The sequence below is a fragment of the Protopterus annectens genome, chromosome 14.part0 (assembly GCF_019279795.1).
Source record: "Protopterus annectens isolate FY-2018-M chromosome 14.part0, PAN1.0, whole genome shotgun sequence".
NCBI classification, from domain to species: Eukaryota; Metazoa; Chordata; order Ceratodontiformes; family Protopteridae; genus Protopterus; species Protopterus annectens.
The window spans coordinates 777516090-777539701 of NC_056748.1; the positions used below are offsets into that span (position 1 = coordinate 777516090).

A 23612-nucleotide genomic window follows, 5' to 3' on the forward strand; every position below is an offset into this window, starting at 1 on the left:
AAGAGGAGGCACTTAGATTCCCCACAGGAATCGATTATGGAAGGCACTGATTTTGATGAAGGTGAAGTGTCCCCAAGGTCACCCCTGAAGATGTCTCCTTTGGAGACATCTTAGAAATTTTGAAACAGAGGGGTAACTGGAAGTCCCAAAACCCTTCCTTGGAGGAATCATTTTACCTGCAGGCTTTTGGTACTCACCCATCTACCTCTTGGGTGACTCCGCCTGCTGACAAACTCATTCAGTTGATTTCTCAGCGGGTGTGGAAGGCTCCAGACACTATTGAACCCATCCCCAAGAGACTGAACAAAATTTTATCTGCACCTGAAGATAAACAATTCTGGGCTAAAGGTTTAGCGGTAGATGCCATTGTTGTAGTGGTCGCCATGAAAAAGGAACTTGCTGAGGAGAGTTCATCTGTCCATCCACCCAACTGAGAGTGTTGAGTGATGAATAGATTTGAGAAGTGAGCTTACTCTTCATCGACCTTTGCCTTAAGGTCTCTGAATTTCCTGGCACATTTCACCAGAATTCAAAGGGATCTGATCATAGAGCTGTCAGATAACCTGGCGGGAGCTGTTACTGAGTGACTCCAAGAGAATGCTGCTTGCCAGTTGGCTACCCTGGAGTCTGTGTAAGAAGGAAAGTCACTTAGGGGTTAGGGTGTCCATCCAGTACTTGAGTGTGTGTGTTTGTGTGTGTGTTGGGGGAGGGAGAGTCTGCAGTGATCTTGTATCAGACTCCTTCAGCATTTGAGAGAAGCTAATCATGGAATAAAATGCTAATTAATAAATTATAGGAATACCAGACCGATATAACTGCAACAAATTGAAAATATCATGCAGATTAGGAAGTGAGAGTTCACCAATGTTTTTGAACAGGATCCTTAGTTGTTCTAGTCAAGGACATTTCTCAGGTATTATCCAGCCCACTGATTAGCAAATATAAGATTATGGTTCAGAAATTTTATGAGTATGGTTTGCTGTAAAGAGAGGAATATATAACTAGTACATTAGGCCATAGTTTAGGTGTGTATTTTGGAGTATTGACAATAACATTGTATTTTTTATCTGGGTTCATAGGTTTACACTAAGCGTATGGCTGAAGAGCCATGGACAATTTTAAATGTGACACTTCTTATTGGGAATATATTACTTACCGTCTCATGAAAAGACTATTTCCTCATACCCATGCCGTGAATTTGTGGTCTCCTATTCATTTTTTAAAACTCCTTCAGAAGCATCTACATGCCCTGTCCATTCCTGTGCAGGGTGTGTTTTGTCACTTTACTCTGGCAACTTTCCACCTAATGTACAAGCCGCCCTCCCCACGTTGGTACTTGGGATCATCTAAAGATCTCCTCTGAACATCTAGCTGGCGAACTCTTGCTTGAGCAAGAAAACAGCTTTTCAAAACAAAGTACGTCCTGTACCCTACAATTTTTAATTGAATAGTGATTCTGCAACTCATTTGACTCTGCTATGTGGTGTGCACACCCTGCCAGGTCCATATTCCTGGTTTTTACATAAACTTCCTTCCCTCTAAATCTCCACAGCTACGCAGTAACTTTCTTAGCAGTGACTTATGTTTACTAGCCTGCAGATTCCCCTCTTAAAACTGTTCATTTTACTACTTATCTCTTTCCTACTCAGGATGTAGTCTGCCTATATTCATTCTTCTAATGCTGTCTGCTATAACTTTATGTTAATAAATTGTACAACTTGACAAGAATTGTTACGTTCTGTTTTTACTGACCTGGCATAAGGGGAATTCCTGATTGGTTCTTGCTTGCTGATGCTCTTTCTATGTTCTGTACTTAAACAACTTGTGTTTATAGTATTAACCATTATATGAATGTAACCATATAACTGAATGAAATGCCCTACAACTGTATTGTATATTTTACTGTATTAGCATACAACAGTTTCTTTATTTCTTTTGAAATGTACTTTAATAACTTGTGCATTTATTGTACTAACCTTTGTGGAGCTTTTTTCCCTGGGCCTCCGCTAAAAATGGTTCATGCCCCGTCGGAAACTCCCGGTAAACAAATGTTAAATAAATAAGTTTGAAAGTAAATATGACTGCACTTGTTATCTATAGAGAGATTATTACAAAGGCAGGGAATGACCACAGCTCTCAACTGGCCAGAATTTTGCAGAATGCCCAGATTTTTGTCTCCTATTTTTGGTCTGCTCCTCATAAAATTTGTGATTTTGACAAATCACAGAGGACTGAAGTCACTAAATATTGACAGTCATTTGAGTTTTAGACTTCTTATCCTCCATAAAAAATGCATGCTAACACAAAACCTTTTATTCTAGCAACTTTCTAAACTTATAAGAGCAGTACTTGCTGCCCCCCATTATTTTTGGTTTTGTCCAGATTTCTTTTGCAAAGAAGTTGAGAGCTATGTCAGAAAGTGTTGTTGCTCTTGCAGTGCATATAAACTGGAAATATTTGTCAGGCAGCACACAAGTACTTTGAGCGGTAGTATATTGAGACAGTATGCAATGTGATGCATCTTATAAACACTGAAGCAAAAGAGTTTGTAGCAAAGAAAATAATTGGATAAAAGTATTGCTTGCATTGTAGAGACCGTGCTGAGATTATTTGTATTACAGTTCATTTAAAGGTTAAAAACTACAGCTTTAGGAGCAATCCGTAACTATTTTGAGACATGGAGGTACTTGAAGTATTAATAAAACAGCATTTTGAATGTAAAAATTATTTTCTTATTTATGGTTTGACAACTCCTGTCTCAAAGGTAGAAGCAGTTGCATGTCTTGCAGCACCAGAGTAGTGGAACCTGAAAGTATGTATAGTAATTAATGTCAGTCAGTGACCTTATGAAGTATGTACACATTCAACAAATTGTGGAGAAAAATAGCTGAAATGAACGGAGTTGTAATTCTACTATTTTATAAAGATGCTAAGTCCTGATCAGTAGCACCGATTGTTATTGAGGGAAAAAAATCCATAATGAAAGGGTAGCTGTTTAGTGTCAGAGTCAGAAGAGAATTGCTCCCATGCAAACCTCTCAACTGTCCAGATTTTCGCAGAATGCCCAAATTTCTGCCTTATATTTTTGGCCTATTCCTCATACAATATGTGGTTTTCTGTCAAACCACTATAATGATCTGAGGATTGAAGTCACTAAATAATGACATACATTTGAGTTTCAGACTTCAAATTCTTCAGAAAATATAAGTTAACACAAACCCTATTACTCTAGCAACTTTCTAAGTTTGTAAGAGCAATATTTAAAATCTGTCCCTATTTTTTGGCCTTTGCCCCCCCCCCCCCCCATTTTGTCAGGATTTGTCCAGATATTTTGCACTAAGAGGTTGAGAGGTATACTCCCATGACACCTACACAAAAAAACCCAAGATTATCACAGCTCACTAAAGCAATTATATAAGTCCGCACTAAAAAATTAAAAGCACTACACCCTCACAAACTCCCCTTGAGTACCTTGTTCCCCATTGGCACTTTTTTTCAATTATAAAGGAATTCCCAATACTATTCTAGCATGTCCAAAGGTCAGTTTTCAATCTCCTCTCCGGTCCAGCTGGTGAATCTGGGAATCTTGAGGCAATGTTACAACTGCCTCATGTACACAGCCAACCCTCTCCTCCTCCCAACAAATTCCAACACATGTGAGAGATGCAACCATATAGCCAAACTGGAGGCTAAACTCTCTCAACCCAGTACTGGCGTAACCAGTCAGGAGGAGAAGGAAACCACACTCACTACAATTCCAGTCTCACATAGACCTACCACGACAGCAAACGAAACACATAAACACACAAAAACATACTCGGAGGCTCTAAATAAAAATCTGCCTAAGCAGCAGAGTCCTCCAAAGCAGACACCCAAGCAACCGCTACCCCAAAACAAAACACGTGCAACACATAGCTCACAAAGCCAGTGTGCCGAACAGTCACAGCCCTTAAGGCTAAACAACACACCTGATACACTTGTAATAGGTGACTCTATCGTCAGGCACACTGACGTCCCGCTTACCAGGCTGAACAAGGAGAAGGTCACGGTGAGCTGCCTGTCGGGCGCTAGGATCCGCCACATAACACAAGCACTCAGGTCACTCCAAGGCAAGTACAAATATGACTCAGTCATTGTCCATGCTGGAGTGTATGACCTGAGATGTACCTCCCTGGACTACATGAAAAGAGACATCGAGGAGCTCTCTGAGCATGTAGCCCAGGCCAGTATGACCCTGACCTTGAGTAGCATCTTACCCTCACCAAGAATGATGCCACAATATGAAGACAAGATGATCAATTTCAACAATTGGCTTAAGTATTGGTGTCATTCAAAGGGGATCCAATGCCTGTCAGCCTGGGATGACATGCTCGACAAGCCATGATGCTTCGCTAGGGACGGCTTGCACCTGTCACCCCTGGGCTTTCGAATATTGGCAAAGGCTCTTGCTACCCCCATAGTGCCTTTTTTAGGCAAGGCACAAAAGACAAACCCACCTCCATAGGTATCACAAGGGATAAGAAACTAAGAGTAGTGCTACTCAACGCCAGAAGTCTAAACCTCAAGATGCACACACTCGAAACTCTCCTTAGCATGGAGAACATCGATAACTGTGCCGTAACAGAAACCTGGTTCAAGGCTCCAGAGTGCACCCCAGCACTACCAGGTTATACCTCATACCATGCTTTTCAGCCCCAAAACTTGGACCAAACCACAAAAGGAGGTATCAATATTCGTCAAAGATACCCACACCTCCAGGTTGGTGGCACAGCACGAAGCATCAGAGACTATCCATGTGCAACTAAACCTGGTCGATTTCTTTGAAACAGTCACCAAGGCCATTGACGAGGAGAAGGTGGTCCACACAGCCTACCTGGACCTCGCAAAAGCCTTCGATACAATACCCCACTCGGGCATTATAGATAAGCTCACCAGCTTAAATATAAACCCCTATGTCACTAGATGGGTTGCAAACTGGCTCAAGGACAGAACCCACATGGTTAGAATTGCTGGAGCCATGTCAGACACCAAACCAGTTACAAGTGGCGTCCCACAAGGTTCAGTCCTGGGACCTCTCTTGTTCGGCATATATTTCTCGGAGGTACAGACCAACACGGAAGGACTGTGGCTGACCAAGTTCGCAGATGACTGCAAACTGGGCGCCATAATAGACTCTCCAGCCGACACAAGCATCCTCCAAAAGGGCCTCTTAGAAACAGACAACTGATGCCAGAGCCATGGCCTCAAGCTAAATGCCAAAAAGTGTATAGTCATCCCCTTTGGCAAAAACAAAGTGCCCACAAATTACCACATAGGTGGTAATCCATTATGTACAGAAGAAGTAATTAGGGACCTGGGGACCCAAGTTGATAGCAATCTCTCATTTGACAACCACGTGGCCAAAGTGGTTAGAAAAACATTTTATATAGCCCACCTAATCATGAAGGGATTCACATCTAGATCAGGGAAGGTCATCGTGCCTCTTTACTCATCCCTCATCAGGCCCATAATTGAGTACAATGCCCCTTTTGGGATGTACCTTACCAGACACCTGCAGCAACTGGAAAGACCCCAAATGTACCTCACCAAGAGGATCAAAGGGCTCAAACAGATGCCATATGCTGCCCAGTTAAAGAAACTCCAGCTCTACTCAGTGGCATACCGCCTGCTCAGAGGCGATCTGTGCCTGACGATAAAGCCTTGTCCAACCCGGAATTAATGGACATGCTGCACCTCAGAAAATCCAAATCCCATCGAGCTACGTGCTCGAGAGACTTGAACCTCAGCACTGAAATAAATAGGACATGCTGGAGGGACAGATTCATAATCCAGAGGCTCCCTTCACTCTGGAATAAAATCCCAGTCCAGGTTAGGCAGAGTCCCTCATTGACTCTCTTCAAGAGGAATCTTGATGAGTGGATGGGAGATCGTAGGTTTACCCCGGGTATCACTTCTGTGTCACTGTTAGACAGAGGCACAGTATACTGACCTCGAAAAAGGGCATAGCAAAATTAATTTAAAATGGGTGGTGAAAGCCAAACACACTCTGGCTAGGCTTATAAATGCCCTAGGGCAGATAGCCTAGTATTAACCTATGAGCTGTCTGAAGTTGTACCTTAAACTAATTAACAAATACTTAATATATGCAGAAGTTAAATTTGTAAGTCAAGCTCAGCACAGAATCATAACAAACTACTTGATTACAGGCCATGTGTAGTCAGTGACAAATATAAGTACATACTGATGACAAAACATCCGTGGCTGTAGTTGTATTATTGTTTCATGTTGTAAAGCCATTCCAAGGGCAGTAGTATAGATATTTTCATAATAGTAGTGTGTGTTAATAAAGGAATACGCGGCCTGTTCAGATATAGTTGCAAGTTGATGTCTCAGTCATGATTTCGGTTTGTCAAATTGCAAATCTCTAAAGTATACCGAACAGCAGTTATCTGTAAATGTGATGTATTAAAATTTTTTATTTAAAGCTGTTTAACTTAAGACATATGTTGTATCATGATACTTTAGGAAATGTATTGCTGAGCACTTCTAACTTTGAAAACCTTTAGAATCTATAGTAACTATTTAGATTCCAAGGCCTGTTATATAAAAGCTTTATAAATAAATCAATATTTTAAGTGATGTGTGGAGGGACCATCACTGTACTGTTTGGCCAGTTTTAACAACAGAGATGATAACTGAGATAAAGATCAGCAGAAAGCTTAGACAAAGCAACAAAGATTCAGTAATCATTTTAAGTATCAGCACACCCAGTGCCTAGTCCCTAACTGTGGAGGCTGAATTGACCAAAAAGTCCAAGTTTGACATTTCTGTGTATGTTCGTATTTTTTTTGAAGTGCACTGATCACCGAGTTGGTATACACAAGTGTGGTGGGGGCAGGTAGCTTGCCCCATATGAAAAGGGTTACAGTGGCACCCCCTACAACAACAATTTTAAAGGGGAACGATGCTTGATATGCACTTTTCTCCTATGTTTTCAGTCCTTTTTTTCCCTTCTTCACTGTTTCAGGACTCTGCATTGCAAATCCTGACATTTCATTAGGGAGACCAAAGACTCATTTGTGTATTAAGAATTCCTGTTAGTCAGAAAGAGTGGTTACTGTGAATCTGGTTTTACAGTAGAACAGAAAATAAATCAAAAAGCTAACACATTGCAGAATACAGAAATGGATGTAAGTAGTCTGAGGTTACTTTGCAGAGGAAGCAAATAATTCAAGAAGAGAAAGCAAAATGGAAATATTACAGATTTTTTTAAAATTTGATTTATAAGGAGATGGATTAAATTGCTGCATATCATTTTATTATATGAACAAACCTGTGAAAGCAATTCCGGGTCTTTGAATTATTGGTGAGTAGTCATATTTTTCAACTGGAGTCTGTTGGAATAAAGAATATGTGAATTGTAGTTCCATTGAGCATTCTGACAGGACCTGTGTAACTAAATATTGAAGCACTCAAGTTTTCAAACACACCACTATTCATCGGTGTGCTGAAGTGAATTAAGCAAGGAGTAATAAAGTCTTATGCTTTGCGTCAATAAGAGAAGACATTTTACTACAAGTATTTATACATCTCCAGTCATCAAATTGTAAGACATTATTTGGAAATATGTTTTAAATTTTAGGAGGATTGAGCTGCGGCATATAATTATTAATGGGGTATTTATTTATTCATTTTTTTTATTTTTTACATTTTACAGGGACCAGAACACTCTTCTGCCAGGCCAGAAAGATTTCTTCAGATGAGTAATGATGACTCGGATCATTTCCCTGTAAGTGTCACAAACAGCATTGCAGAAGAAAATGTATTTCAGTGTGAAGAGTACACTTGCATAAAGCACATGGTTGCTTAACATTCTGAACCAGTTAGAGTAACGCTGTTAAAAGGTACAAAAATTAGTGTGTTGTGAACTGCGCATGTAGTTCTACTGCTTGTCTACTGATGTCATGTTTTTTTTTTTTTTTTTTTTCTAAAATGACCTGATATTTTGTGACATTTTGGCATGTATCTCAATCTTACATATCTGAGGACAGGGTATCCTGTTGCAATTTCCAGGGTACTGATACAGAACCTGTTCAGCACTTACAAAGGGAGCTGTTAGAAGATGTTCTTCATTCCACATTGCTGCAGTCCTAACCATTGGGGGTAGTCCGCTGTCCAGTCGGCCCGAATACCAAAGTATATGGCTGACGTCGGTCAAGGCGCATTAGACTGATGTCAGGACGTCAGGGTACTAATGCGCATGACCGACGTCATATTCTCAGTCTTTTTTGCCGCATGGTCCGATGCAGAAGCAGTTTTGCGAGTGCAGGTTGGCGTTCTGAAATTTTCTGAAGTCGGAGTTTCAGACCGAATCAAAGTTGGCTAAGTACCCCGTTGGGGAACATTTTGGTTTTTTCTTGCCTCAGTATTTTACCGGATGTCAGAAAAAGTGAATAACTGTATTTCTTGTGGGAAGCAGATACCTCATAGGGATTACCATACTTTGTGTATACCTTGTTTAGGGCCTGAGCACGACGTTGTTGGATGCCGCTGTTGTGCTAGATTTAACAAACGCACTATTAAGAGAAGGTTAGACTGTGCCAGGTTAGTGTTTGGGAAGCGTTGTAATTATAAAATGCCGTCGGATGCTCCGACGGCCGCTTCGTCCAAAAAGCGCAAGGACAAAGCAGCAAAGCCTAGGGTTGAAGAACCGGCAGTCCCGGACGTCGGTTCTTTAGAAGGCTTAGGGGAGCCAGAAGTTTTGCCAGGAGTTTCTGGGGAGTCTCAGGCAGAGACTTTACTGTTACAGGATGTGCCCTCTCAGGAGGTAGGCCAGGCTGAGGGGGCTTCTCAGGTAACTGTTCTTCCCTCTCTTCCTAAGGTAGTTAGAGCCTCTCCTTCTGTTTCCAAGACTTCTTTGAGAGGTAGGCCAAGTTTAGCTTCAGTAGGGGCTTCTCCTAGCACTTCGGGTTCTGTGCCTAAGAAACATATGCTTAAAATGGCAGAGGATTTGATTACTATGATTAGAGGTTCTATGCCCCCTCCTGATAAGAGGCCTAGGGTGGAGCCTGAGTTTGAGAGTTTTGAACAGTGTTCAGAGGCTTCTGAGTCTTCGGCTGAAGACTTGCAGGAGTTTCCTCATTATTCTGATTCTGATGTGGATGATTCCACTCCTTCAGCTTCCCCTCCTGAGGATTTTTCATTTTCAGAGACTCTGCATTCCATGAGGGAGCATTTTAAATGGGAAGGCCAAGATTTCTCTGATTCCAGGAAGAGGCTTAGGGAATTTTTGTTTTTACCCCAGCATAGGCCCTTAGCTATACCTCCTGTGTTGAATGTGGTGGAAGATGTTTTTGCAGAGGCTTCCCTGAACCCTGATTCTTTGCCTCCTGCCCTGTTAAACCTGATAGGTACTATAGGGTGCCTGAAGCTCATAAGTATCTTTTAAGAGTCCTAGGGCAGACCCAGAAATTGTTTCTCAGGGGCCTAAGGGTGTTAAGGCCTCGGTTGTTAAAAATCCTGTTCCCTCTGATAAAGAGGCAAGGGCTTTGGATAGATGGGGAAAGAAAGTGTATACTTCTTCCACTTTAGCCATGAGGGCGTTGAATTGTCAGTTTCACATGCTAAAATATCAAAATTACCTCCTTTCACAATTGAAATCTAAGGTGGATGCTCTAGCGGAAGGTATTGAGTGTAAAGAGTTGCTGGATTTAGTTCATGTGTCTGAACAAGTGGGTAAGCATTCTTTGCAATGTGGTTTTGATGCTGTGCAGGCCTCCTCGAGGGTGGCTGCCACTGGTTCTGTTCTTCGCAGGCACGCTTGGTTGAGGGATCAGAATTTAGCTGAGCATGTTAAGACAAGGATTTTGGATGCTCCTTTACAGTCTGATGTGTTGTTTGGTTCGCCTGTGGAAGCAGTTTTAAAGAAAATGGAGGACAAGGCTAAATCTATGCAGACTGTTAAAGATTTTTGCAGGTGCAGCCTCCAAAGTTTAGCAGAAATTGGCCTACTAAGGGATGGACATATCCTGCTTATGATTCCCAGTCTAGGGGTAGGTCTAGACGTGGTAGGGGCAGAGCTCAAGGTTCTTTTAGGCCTAGAACAGGGAGTTCTCCTGCTCAGACTTCTGGTGAGGGCAGGGGTCAGTCCTTTCGTAAACAGACCCAATGACCTGCCTTTTCAGCTGCCAGTTCATTCTCGTCTGGCAGCTCCTTTGGGAGGAAGACTGTCTCTTTTCAAAGAAAATTGGGATTTAATTACTCAAGACAGATGGGTTTTGGATATCATTCACCACGGTTACAGGTTTTATTTCCATACCTTGCCCCCTTTCAAAGGCATGCCAGACGTTCCTCCTCCACAAAGGAAAGAGGCTCACAAGCAAATTTCTCTGCTACTCCAAATAGGGGCCATTCAGCCAGTCCCTATACCAGAAAGGGGCCTAGGATTTTATTCTCGCCTGTTCCTAGTACCAAAGAAGGGGAACACGTGGAGACCAATTTTGGATTTATCTATCCTCAACACTTATCTGGACATTCCCAAGTTCAAAATGTTGACGTTACAACAGCTTTTACCTCTGCTGGGCAAAGATCACTGGATGGTAACTTTAGATCTCAAGGAAGCTTACCTTCATGTGCCTATGACTAAGTTGCAGAAAGTATCTGCGTTTTCGAGCTGGAAATTCTCATTATCAGTTCTCTGCATTGCCCTTTGGCTTATCTACTGCGCCCAGAGTATTCACAAAGGTTCTGGCTCCAGTGATAGCTTACTTCAGGCTAAAAGGAATTCAAATCTATCCTTATTTGGACGACTGCCTGATTCTGGCTCAAGAAAAGGAAGACCTTCTACAGCATTTGGAATATGTCATAGCAGTGCTAAGATGCCTAGGGTATTCTGTGAACGAAATAAAGTCCAGTCTAGTACCCTCTCAAGACATGTGCTTTTTGGGTGTGAGACTGAATACAGCAGCCCAGATGGCCTTTTTAACCCCGGACAAACAAAAGAATCTTTCCAGTTACTTCCATCAACTATCTCATCAGTCCGGGCTGACTGCAAGGACAGTCCTTCAAGCCTTAGGGTTCATGGCATCTTGTATTCTGGTGCTTCCCAATGCCAAACTGCATATGAGGAAGCTGCAATGGTATCTCAAAAATGTGTGGACACAGCACTGCCAGGATTTGGACACTGTCATTCAAATAATAACAAAAGCAACACTTCCACAGAGAAACTGTTAAAAACAAACCACTGAAATGGTTGTGAGAATCCAGCAAAGGTAAAATCACTGTACAGACAGGTCAGTGACCATTCAAAAAAACACCAGGCTGAAACGAATAACTAAAATAGGACCACAGATTTATTAAATATGCCTTGAAGCGCTTTTCGTCTGCTTCTTAAGCAGACTTCTTCAGAATACAGTTAGTAAACCAACCTCCTTCTTTTAAAACAGACAAATAGTCCACAGCTGTGTAATTAATTGTTAAATTGAAAAATCTTAAAGGCAAAGACCTTTAAATTCAAAGAAATCAATCTGCCTTAAGGCATTAAATGCACATATACTGAACAAAGAATGAAAATTGACATATTATTAATCACAAGTTAACTGACTTGCATTACATATGGTCATGAAATAAGGTTAAATGAAATAAAAATATATTTGATAAAAATACAAAACTATGTTCTGTACTAAAATGCATATAAACCAAACGATACGTATGGTAAACATAAAAACAGACCCAGTGGGAAAGCATACACAGATCCCAACTAGTAAGTTAAGTACAACCTGTTCACACTAGGCATAACACCAGTACTTACTGGGCATACCACAAATGTAACATCCCGAAACATAAAGGAAAATAACATAATTGTAACAAGTGTAACTATGGAACCTAAAAGGTTAACATTCATAACATACTCCAGTTGTAATATCTAAAAAAGAAAGACAACCGCCCACGTCTACCTTTTAAGACTGTTAAGACTCAACAAGCAAGAAATGGAACATGCTTCGTTGAGACCAGGGGCATGATAAGCTTCCAACCTAATCTGCCAATGCAGTTCAATTGCCAACAACTTCAGAGAAGCAGGGCCACCTCTACTGTCCACGGCTAACTGGTCAATGGCAATGAATTTAAATTGGTGAGATGGAAACTCAACTACGTGTTTAGCGAGGGCGTTGGTTAATTTCTGTTTCTTAATGGCATACTGATGCTCGTAAACGCTCCCTCAATTTACGTTCAGTCTTCCCCACATAGTAGGCTGGGCAATTCTGACATGCAGCTAAATATACTATCATTTTAGAATTACAGTTGTTTCTGTATTTCAATTTAAACTCAAAGTTGTTCACATTAAATCTACTAGATTCCATAATCAAGTTACAAAATTTACAGGCATGACATTTAAACATACCTGGAGATCTAGTGGTGGCGGTTTCATCTCGAACCATGACTTAAGGTTCCTATCCTTCCTATAAGTAACCTTGGGGCACAGACCGAGTTTAGAAGATACTCCAGGGTCCGCCCTAAATAATTGCCAGTTCTTCCTAACAATATTCCACAAGATGTCGCTATCAATTGCAAAAGTGGTAATGAATCTAGGTAAATCCACCTCAAATGTTCCATCAGCAGTACTTGGACTAACTGGACTAACCACGGTTAATGGTAAAGTAGAAAATACACTGACCTTGCTAGATAAAAGTGGACGTACACTTTGGACCTCCTTTGAGTGACTTCCTCAATTAGATCCTTAACAAGTTTGAAGGGTAACCCGACTCAGAAACATCTCTTGGAGAGTGGTACATTCAACTTCAAACATATCGTCCCTACTAATGATCCTTGCTGCCCTAACAAGCTGCCCTTAACCACAGCACTTCTGTGTAAAAGGGTGACAGCTAGAGAAATGTAACATGGTGTTGGAATACGTAGGCTTCCTATGGATTCTAGCAGTGTAACACAAGGAAATGTTGTCTTTCTCTAGCAAAATGTCCAAATACGCTATCTGTTGGACATCGAAGGTGGAAGTAAATTCCAAGAATTCCGTAGTGACGTTGAGATAGTCAACAAATTCTACAGCTTGTAGCTCATTACCTTTGAACAAGATAAAAATGTCGTCAAGGTAACGTGTGTAAAAAGCGGAATGTTTACTGTACAAAGGATGATTGAAAAGAAATTGATGTTCCCATTGCCATTACCAAGTTCGCAACACTAGCCCCATAGGGAACCCATACCCACTCCCACTTTCTGAAGGTAATAGTTATTTCCAAACATGAAATAATTCCTTGGTAAAGTTAAATCCAACAATTCACAAACTAAAGAGATGTCATAGCTGCTAGCCCTAGCTCTCAGTCTATCACCCACCCACTCAATTGCTATTTAGTGGGGAATACAGGTGTATAAGTCTTTAACGTCCACTGTAAGGAAGTTAAAACAATCTTCATATTCAATCTCGTTCATACTGGACAAAAAAGTCCATGAATCCTTACACACCTCGTTTCCATGACCACATACTTACTAAGTAGGTGGTCGACAACTTTAGCGCAGGCGTAGGTAGGTGACCCTCGGCTGTCAATAAGAGGACGCATAGGTGGATCGGTTAGGTTTTGTGAATCTTGGGTATACCAAAGAAATAGGGAGTCCTGGGATGGGAAGTAGTCATGTAGTGGTATAAATCCAGATTAATCCTTGATTCCAAAAACATTTCCTCAATTTGTTCTTTAATAATCCGATAAGCCATTAATTTCATTCAGGGAACTCAACGCATAAGAAGGGGTGTCCAATAAGACTGACATACGATCAAAATAATCGTTATTATCGAAAATCACCACCCTCCACCTTTATCAGGTTTACATATCGTAGGTTATTCAAACGCAACTCCTGAATAAGGTCAGTTTCAAAGTTGGTAGAAGTGAACCCTCTTCGTGTTTTAAAGCTGTTACTAATAGACACTTTCTTGGTTTTAATACTTCTTATATCAACCTCACAAACTTGCTCAAAAGAGGACAAAAGAGGGTGAAGGGGGGGATTGTAAGTACTTGGTATATGTAAAGGATTAAGTGTCTGTGTATGCCCCCCCACCCATCATAAGCCTAAAATTGAGCTTTCTGGTAAATGTTTTAATGTCAATTATGGCCTTAACCAAGTCAAATTTATGATTTGGAACATATGTGTGACCCTTAGCCATAAGGTCTGCCATTTCAGACGTAATAGGTGTGTTGGAGAAATTATACACCTTAAAGTCACCTAAAGTATTGGTGCTAATGACTGGACCAAGCTGTTCCTGATTCACATTTATACCATGGGGTATACCTGGTAACAGTACTCCTACTCCACTGGACCCTTCCTCACAAGGACAGGGGGGTGGGTTGGTAACTATCGAACCTTCTAACGGTTGGTCCTCCTCTGGTTCGATTGATTCGGCCACTGTCGTTGAGTTTTGGGTCTTGTTCCTAAAAAATTCCATTGTGGATTACCATTGTTGTTACCATTAGTACTGTTCTTGTTCTGTAACCTCTCACTCCTACGTAACTCCACTGGAGGAATACAATCATTAGAAGTGAGGTCTTCCTGTGTTATATTGGAAAAGTGATCATCAGCATTTACAGTGTTACCCAAATCAGGGCTTACGTTGTGGTTGGAACTAAGAGGCCAAGGGTTGATCTTCAGACTTGCCCTGGAGGGGTTAGGATCATAAAACCCTCCCGTATGCTTTTGAATCCTTTCCAATTTTTTAACCTTCACTGCCTTAAGTTTGGCCAAATAACTATCAATGCTGCTATACAATCTTATATAATCAACCCTATACCTATCAAAGGCCACATCCGCTTTATAATCCTATCAAGGCATTGGCTTCAGAATTAAGCTCTTCAACCTGTAAAGAATAAAATTTAATCATAACACTTAATAATTCAAAGCCATGCCTGTCATACATGGCAATCAGCTCTTGGTGGAAAGCAGATTTACAAACCAAACCAGTAGGGTACTGGAAATGTCTAAGGCCTTTAGGCACAATTTTCGAGCTAGGCATTCATTAAAATAGGCAATTTCAAGTTGGAGTTTTCTAATTTTCAACATGATGTTATCTAAAGTTTTAACTTGCCAGAAATGTCAGGTTCAGGAACAGATCTAAATGTGCCTGCTGTAACATTTTCAGGCTGAAATGAGGGTTAGCACAAACCCAGTTAGCGAGGTCCGGGCAGTTCATAAAATTGTTACTCACCGAGGTCGGTGGATTGCTAATCCCTGCTCCAGCCAAATTGGAACCAACATCAGCCGGCTGACAGTTCTCGTTGAGAAGGGAGATAGAACAAGTACCTTCCCTTGATGTGTTGTTAATGGGAATATCTGGAAGCAGTCGGTTACTGCCAGGAATACAGACCCTTCGTGAATCTTGCAAGACAGACATAGAATTGACATCAAACGCCGGCAGTTGTTGAGGTGAATAATTCACGGTAGCCGGAACACGCTGTCGATCGAAAAATGGATCAAAACCATGGTTCTGCTGGTTAGTGCTGCGTCCGGACGACGGAATTCTCCTCTGTCCTTCATTTGGAGTGACAACCGAACCTGCTGGTTGCTGGTTGACGTACGACTCAGGTGCCGGAGTTCTCCTCTGCCTTCCTGCGTCGTCCTCTACACTCCTTCCTGCATCTCCCTCCGCATTCCCAGCTAATACAGGAACCAAAGCCGAAATGTTGTTGTCCGAGGAGGTATACCCCTGGTGCATCACAGTGGGTCCCTCCGTCGTAACTGAGTGAGTAGAATTATTCCCCAATGGTGCATGTGCACCAACAGCAGCAGGAACATCGTGGTTGCAATTTACGTTACTAGCTGGGACTACGAATGTCCCACATAAAGGTGCACAGTCAGTTACGGAAGTAGAACTAACACTTAAGTTAGACTTGGCGACCTGCCTTTTCAAAAGTCAATTCTTTGTAAAATAGAATCAATCTTACTAAATAGTAAGTCCAAGGATTTGTTGTTAAAACGAAACGGAACACAAGGTGATGGAGGTTGGTTATTAGATGTAGAATTAGGTGGTTCTTTACTGCCTGGCGAGCCGGATTTAAGAAGCTCAGGTGTAGCATTAGGGAACTCACTACCTGCTTCAGTGACAGGAAAAGACGACATACTAGCAAAAGCAACACTTCCACAGAGAAACTGTTAAAAACAAACCACTGAAATGGTTGTGAGAATCCAGCAAAGGTAAAATCACTGTACAGACAGGTCAGTGACCATTCAAAAAAACACCAGGCTGAAACGAATAACTAAAATAGGACCACAGATTTATACCTTCATGTGCCTATGACTAAGTTGCAGAAAGTATCTGCGTTTTCGAGCTGGAAATTCTCATTATCAGTTCTCTGCATTGCCCTTTGGCTTATCTACTGCGCCCAGAGTATTCACAAAGGTTCTGGCTCCAGTGATAGCTTACTTCAGGCTAAAAGGAATTCAAATCTATCCTTATTTGGACGACTGCCTGATTCTGGCTCAAGAAAAGGAAGACCTTCTACAGCATTTGGAATATGTCATAGCAGTGCTAAGATGCCTAGGGTATTCTGTGAACGAAATAAAGTCCAGTCTAGTACCCTCTCAAGACATGTGCTTTTTGGGTGTGAGACTGAATACAGCAGCCCAGATGGCCTTTTTAACCCCGGACAAACAAAAGAATCTTTCCAGTTACTTCCATCAACTATCTCATCAGTCCGGGCTGACTGCAAGGACAGTCCTTCAAGCCTTAGGGTTCATGGCATCTTGTATTCTGGTGCTTCCCAATGCCAAACTGCATATGAGGAAGCTGCAATGGTATCTCAAAGATGTGTGGACACAGCACTGCCAGGATTTGGACACTGTCATTCAAATAATACCTTGCATTCAAAAGGAATTTTTGTGGTGGGCTCAGGAATGTCACCTAAACAAGGGACTCTCTGTGACCCGGCCAGAGGCGAGTCAGATTTTAACGACAGATGCCTCGGACATTGCTTGGGGAGCTCATCTAAATGGAAAGTGGATACAAGACAAGTGGCCTGCCAGACTTCAGCATCTACATATCAACATGAAGGAGATGTTAGCAGTCCAGTTTGCATTAATGGCTTTCAAGGAGTTACTTCTTCCAGGGCAGGTGTTGATTCTAACAGACAACACAACTGTCATGTGGTACATCAACAAACAAGGGGAACACATTCTTATCCTCTATGCAGGCAAGCAATGATTTTATGGGAAACTGCGCTCAGCTTGCAACTAACTCTACAGGCAAGGTTTCTGCCGGGAGCACAGAACTCCTTAGCAGATGTATTAAGCAGACAAATCATGGATCCCCACGAGTGGAAACTGGATCTTCATGTATTTCAGAAATTGACAGTGTCATGGGGAACTCCAGACATAGATCTGTTCGCTTCTCCACTAAACCACCAGCTGCCAAAGTTTTGCACAAAGGGGTTTCATCACACAGCTTGGAAAGTGGATGCTCTTTCTTTCATTTGGAAAAATCTTCATGTGTATGCCTTTCCACCTCTGCCTCTTCTTCCAAAGGTGCTCCTAAAGGTCAGACAAGACAAGCCAAGGATGATTTTAATAGCTCCAGATTGGCCTCGGCAACACTGGTACCCACTACTAAGGAGTCTGGTAAGGAAGCCTCCATGGCCTTTGCCTTTGATTCCACATCTGTTATCTCAGAAGGACGGTCACCTGCTCAATGTCAAGCTTCACTCTCTTCATCTAACAGCCTGGCATATTCTGTTCTGAAACACAGCAGGTCTCAACTTCCTCAACAAGTTTTAAATGTGATTATGGAAGCCAGAAGACCTAGTACAAGGAAGGTGTATGCAGAAAAATGGAAGAGATTTTTATTTTGGAGTGCAGCAAAGAATTTGGAGATTTCTGAGCCTAATTTGAGTGTGGCTCTTCAATATCTTACTGAGTTATTGGACAAAGGTTTGTCCTTCTCTTCCATTAAGATTCATGCTGCAGCAATTTCAGCTCACTATGATTGTGACCCACCTTTGTTTTCGCATCCTTTGTTCAAGCAGTTTCTTAGAGGGGCAAAGAATATAAGACCCCACGTAGAGCTCCTACTCCTGCTTGGGATCTCAATTTTGTGTTGGAAAAACTTACTCTACAACCTTTTGAGCCTGCGGCTACTGCTGAATTGAAATACTTGACATGGAAGACTGCTTTTTTGTTGGCTATTACTTCTGCAAGAAGGGTTTCTGAGTTGCAGGCCCTTATGGCAGTAGAGCCTTTTTGATTTTCCATAAGGATAGGGTATCATTACGTACTAATCCTTCCTTTATGCCTAAGGTGGTTTCTAGTGTGGCTTTAAACCAAACTATTCATTTGCCTACCTTCTATGCAGATCCCCAAAATAAGGGGAAAAGATTTTGCACACTTTAGATGTACATAGGCAGTTGCGTTATTATTTAAGCAGGACTAAGGATTTCAGGCAGTCTCAGCAGTTGTTTGTTTCTTTTGCTTTGAGTTCTCAGGGCAAGCCTGTGTCTAAGCAAACTATTTCTAAGTGGATTGGGTTTTGCATTTCATTTTGTTATTCCCATCATGGCAAGGAGATTCCAGCTGGGATTAGGCCTCATTCCACTAGGGCTACTGCCACTTCTACAGCATTTCTAAGGGGGGTGGCAACTAAGGATATTTTGGAGGCAGCTACTTGGAGTTCAGTGCATACTTTCTCTAAGCATTACCATCTTCCTCTCTACTCTAAATCTAGGGCTGGTTTTGCCACTGCTATTTTGCAAGGCATGTTGACAGCTCCTGCTTCCTTATGATTTGCCAGCCTCCCTTAACTCTGCTTTGGGATTCTACCCAATGGTTAGGACTGCAGCAATGTGGAATGAAGAACATAGTACAGTTTTGTACCTACCATAAATGTAGATGTTCGAGGATCCACATTGCTGCAGTCCATTACCCTCCCTCCTTCCCCTCTGTGTTTAGGGGTGTTGGTGTGGGTTAGGTTATACTCTTGTACATTTGTATATATTGTATATATGTTTGGTGCAGGGTTTTTTGGTTTTTTGGTTTGGGCCTTGTCTTTTTAGGGTCTTCTGACATCTGGGGCAAGAAAAGACTGAGGATATGACGTCGGTCATGCGCATTAGTACCCTGACGTCCTGACATCAGTCTAATGCGCCTTGACCGACGTCAGCCATATACTTTGGTATTCGGGCCGACTGGACAGCGGACTACCCCAATGGTTAGGACTGCAGCAATGTGGATCCTCGAACATCTACATTTATGGTAGGTACAAAACTGTACTTTCTAATTCAGGGAATTCACAGTAACACTGAGCCTTAACAGCAAATCAGGTGGTTTCTTTACAGGGAATCGTTGACCAATTACCCATGTTGTAACTGCCCAAACACAGCTTGTTGAGATTGAAGGTTAAATACTTGGCTTATGTGGGACTGCTGTTTAAGACCACTGCGAACATCTGTGCAGAGTTTCTCCATCACCCTGTGTGAGTATGCTGCTAATGTATGTTTTCTGGGTAAGGGAGAGCCTGCCTTATCAAAGAATTAATTACTATTTGTTCAGCACATCTTCGGCTGGATACACCAAACATTTACCACAGACACTGCTTTCTGTTGCTAGTGTTTACTGTACGTATCACAGTTATATATCAGGAGTAGTAAAAAAAAAATCAGTCAGTCAAGAAGCTTCATCTCTGTCTCAGCCAGTGGATACTGTTCACATTGTGTAAGCTGGCATATTCATTTCCCAGAGATATGGCTAAACATGGAACATTAAACCACAAGACATCAAGCAGAGCAATTAAATATGCACAGTGAATTGGCAAAATACCAACACTGTGTAACACTGAACATAGTAATAAAATACTTCTTTAACATAAAGAGCACAGATTTTATATATGTTATCAGCAAACAACAGCACTCCAAGCATGTTGTTTTCATATTCTTTTCCCGTATGTGCCTGCCGACCATTAAGACTCCGCTGTCAGTTTTGGGCCTATTTGATGTCCTTTCATTTCACTGTTGCAGTATTCTTTACAGTAGAGATCCCCTGCCAAGGCTGCCTACCTCCAGACAGTATACTAAAGCCTTTTGGGTACACCGTACATCACACGTATGCTCCCTGCGGTACAGCATAGGGCATAAAAGTGACATACAGACAGACCATCCTCAGAACTTGTTTGCCGCCACTGTAAATGCTATCGTCGATCATCAGTCTGAATGTTCACTTTGCTTGCTGGTTCACCAAGCCATTTTTCAGATATGTGTCCTGTTGGGGTTTTGTTGTTATCCTTTTTCCTTTGTTTTTGTTGTTTGTCAGGTTCATGTCATCCAGAAAGGGTAAATGCCAGTGTAGGAGACAGATTACCCATAAAGATTATCACAAGCAGACTTTATTTTGTCTAGGTGCTTTCCACGACCGTATGTCCTGTTCTGTTTGCCATGCTTTCATCCTGAAGATTCTACATAGTTGGCTTTCCTCTTTGGCCATATATTTAGAAAAGTAATGTCTTAACCTTTGGCAAAAGAAAGTAACTTCCCGCTCCAAGGGTCAACCATCCCTGAGGAAGAAGGTCCAGAAAACTAGGTTTGGTTATTCAGCTTTGCTGCATTTGCCAGACATTTCTCTCATGGTAGTGAAAACCCAGAAGATAGTCCGGATCTTTTTTTTTTGGATTCCTCTGCCATGACTGCTTTAGAGGCCAGCTTGGATCAGGCTTTACACACGTCCCTGAAGGCCTTGCAGATGGCCACTTCCGATGATCAGGAGGAACCGAGACTGATTATTACCGAAGTGCTTAGGGATGTTCCTCAGATTTTGTTTAGGGAGGAAGTACTGACTGCTATTATAGTGTGTCTTATGGGTCTGAGCCTTCTAAGTTTTTCAAGGCTGACGTCCCCTTAAAAAAGAAAGAAAAAATTAAACATGTTTCTCCTGCTCCTAAGGACCCTCAGAGTGAATGGCAGAATTTCACTCGGGGTTTGTTTAATACCCTTATGGCTTTGAAGCCTCCTCAAGGAGTCTCTGTTCTAGTTTCCTCTTGGTCTTTTATTTAGAGGCATAGGGAACAAGATTCCTCTGAAGATGAGGAGGGTTTGGGTGAGGAATCTGTTGCCTGTTCTTTCCAGATTCCTTCTCCCTTAGACTGTGGTTCTGAGGAAGAGGAGTCCACTAGTCTTCACTGTCCTTTTGAGGAGATTTCCTTTGGGGACACACTTTCCAGAATGATGGAATTTTTCAAATGGTATTGTGCCCAGGTGTCTGAGGTTCAGAAGAGGTAGTACTAGCTTCTGCAAATGGACTGTCCTAGACCTTCTGCTCTTCCTCTGTTCTGGCTGCCTTGTTGGATTCCTTTTCTACTGCATCCCAGGCTCCCGATTCCCAGCCCCCTGCTCCCAAAAAAACTGATAGGTTTTATAAGGTGCCTGATGATTGCAAGTTCCTTTATAAGTACCCACCTGCTGACCCTTTTGTGGTGTTTTTGGCATCTGACAAGCCATCAAAGTTACTGCCTTCTACAAAGTTGCTTCCGTCTAAATAAGACGGCAGGACTATGGAAAGACTGGGTAAGAATATCTTTACCTCAGCTACCCTTGCTTTTAAGGCTGTCAATTATCAGACCCGTATGACAAGATATAATTTGGGTCTTGTATCTCAAGCCTGTCAGGTTATTTCTGACCTTCCATACTCTGAGGGGAAGACTTCTGCTCTGTTCTTGTTAGGTACTACTTCTGAGGTGTTTTGCCATTCTGTTAAATGCAGTTATAATGCAGCAGATGCTTTTTCTAGGGCTGCTGTTTTTACTTATGTGGCAAAGAGATATTCTTGGCTTCGGCTTCAACCTTTGCCTGATGATATTAAGGCTACGTTGGTGGATGCTCCTCTGGATAACAAGCATTTGTTTGGTGCTGATGCTGCAGATTTGTTTATGTATCTGCAGGAAAAGGGTAAAGCCTTACAAGATCTAAAACATATCTTTGTTTCTCCTGTACCTAAATTCCAAAGTAATTACCCTAATAAGCTGGCCTTTGTTCATAGGCAGTCTTACCCTCCCCACAAAGATAAGGGTGGTAGAAGGGCTCTTCCTGCTAAGCCTACCCATACTCCTTTAGCTGATAAATCTCTTTTTCCTGGTAAACTAGATGCTGTCTGTCGTATTCTTTTCAGCCATATTCCTCTTTTTCTTCATCTTTCCCTGTTTGGTTAAAGATTACTCAAGATCTGGGGTTCTAAAGTCAGTTTGGCTTCAGCACTCTCATCCTCTAGATTTTATAGTCCCTTCTCTTCCATGCCTCAAGCTGGAATTTCAGTGGTAGGTTTGGCACTTGTCACTCAGCCCAGGGCTTCCTTTTCAACCTCCACTCTCAGGAGATGTTCACAACTGCTTCAGACATGGGGTGGTGAGCTTCCTTTAGTTCTCTAAAAGTGCAGGGCCTGTGGTCGCTTCAACAAAAGAAAGATAACATCAATGTCAGATGAGAGCTCTTCTGTTGGTTCTTAAAACATTTCATCCCTTTTTCACTCAAGGGCCCCTCAAGATACTTACAGACAATACTACAGATATGTGGTATGTCATCAGGCAAGGGGGGCAAGATCTCATCTCCTTTGCAGGTTAGCACTTCATGTGGGGGAGCTGGCTATCTAGTATCAAGTGCCGCTTCAGGCAGTTAACATTCCCCTCAAGTCAGAACATTGTAGCAGTCTCTCTGAGGAGGTCTCACAATCCCACGAGTAGATGCTTCACAAGGATGTGTTTCTGGACATTGTCCACCTTTAGGGTACTCCTCAAGTAGATCTGTTTGCCTCCCCTGTGAACAGGCAACTTCCACTTCTTTGTGCCACAGCCCTATCTTTTTCATGGAAGGGGATGTTTCTTTATGCCACCTCTTCTCTTCCTCTTATTCCAAAAGTTTTGTTCAAGATAAAGCAGGATGTTCACAAGATCTTGCTGGTAGTTCCCTCTTCTTCTGCATTTAGCCAAGGGCAGTCATCACAAATAACCTCATAGGGTGGATCTACTCACCCAAGACAAGGGATCTATCATCCATCCCCACTTGTCCACTCTTCAGCTGACATTGTGGGTGATAGCATTTTGATTGCATATAGACACATTTTTTTCTGAGGACAGGCTTAGGGTTCTGCAGGAGGCCACCAAACCGCCTACTAGGAAATCATATTTCTCCAAATGGAAGAGCTTTTCTCTTTGGTGTCTTTCTCATAACCTGGATCCACTTTCTGTGGCTGTTCCTTTGGTTCTCCCTTATCTCTGTGAACTGCTCAATGCTGGGTTGGCATATTCTTCTGTTAAGGCCCACTTGACAGCTTTTTCTGCTTGTCTGCTTGTAGCACCCCATTTAGCCTCTAGATTTCAGGCTAAACGGTTTCTTAAAGGTGTCCTTCATACTGGACCTTCCAGGAAACCGGTCCCTCTTTCTTGGGACCTTAATTTTGTTTTGGAGAAGTTGACTCAGGCCCCCTTTTGAGCCTGTGGCTTCAGCTTGGAAGATTCTTCTTCTGTTGGCCCTTACTTGTGCCATATGGGTGTCTGAGTTTCAAGGTCTTATGGCTATTCCTCCTTTTTTTAGTTTTCCATAAGGAAAAGGTGTCCCTTTATACTAATTGTTCTTTTTATGCCCAAAGTG

The 23612-nt window shown here is 42.0% G+C and overlaps 1 protein-coding gene across 1 annotated transcript in view; it reads left to right on the top strand.

Moving 5' to 3' along the window:
- OGDHL (oxoglutarate dehydrogenase L) overlaps positions 1-23612 on the top strand; it is a 2090792-nt gene that overhangs the window by 1549988 nt on the left and 517192 nt on the right. Inside the window, exon 16 of the mRNA XM_044055619.1 lies at positions 7718-7789. Within this exon, the coding sequence (XP_043911554.1) occupies positions 7718-7789 (72 nt within the window). The remainder of the gene's footprint in view (positions 1-7717; positions 7790-23612) is intronic.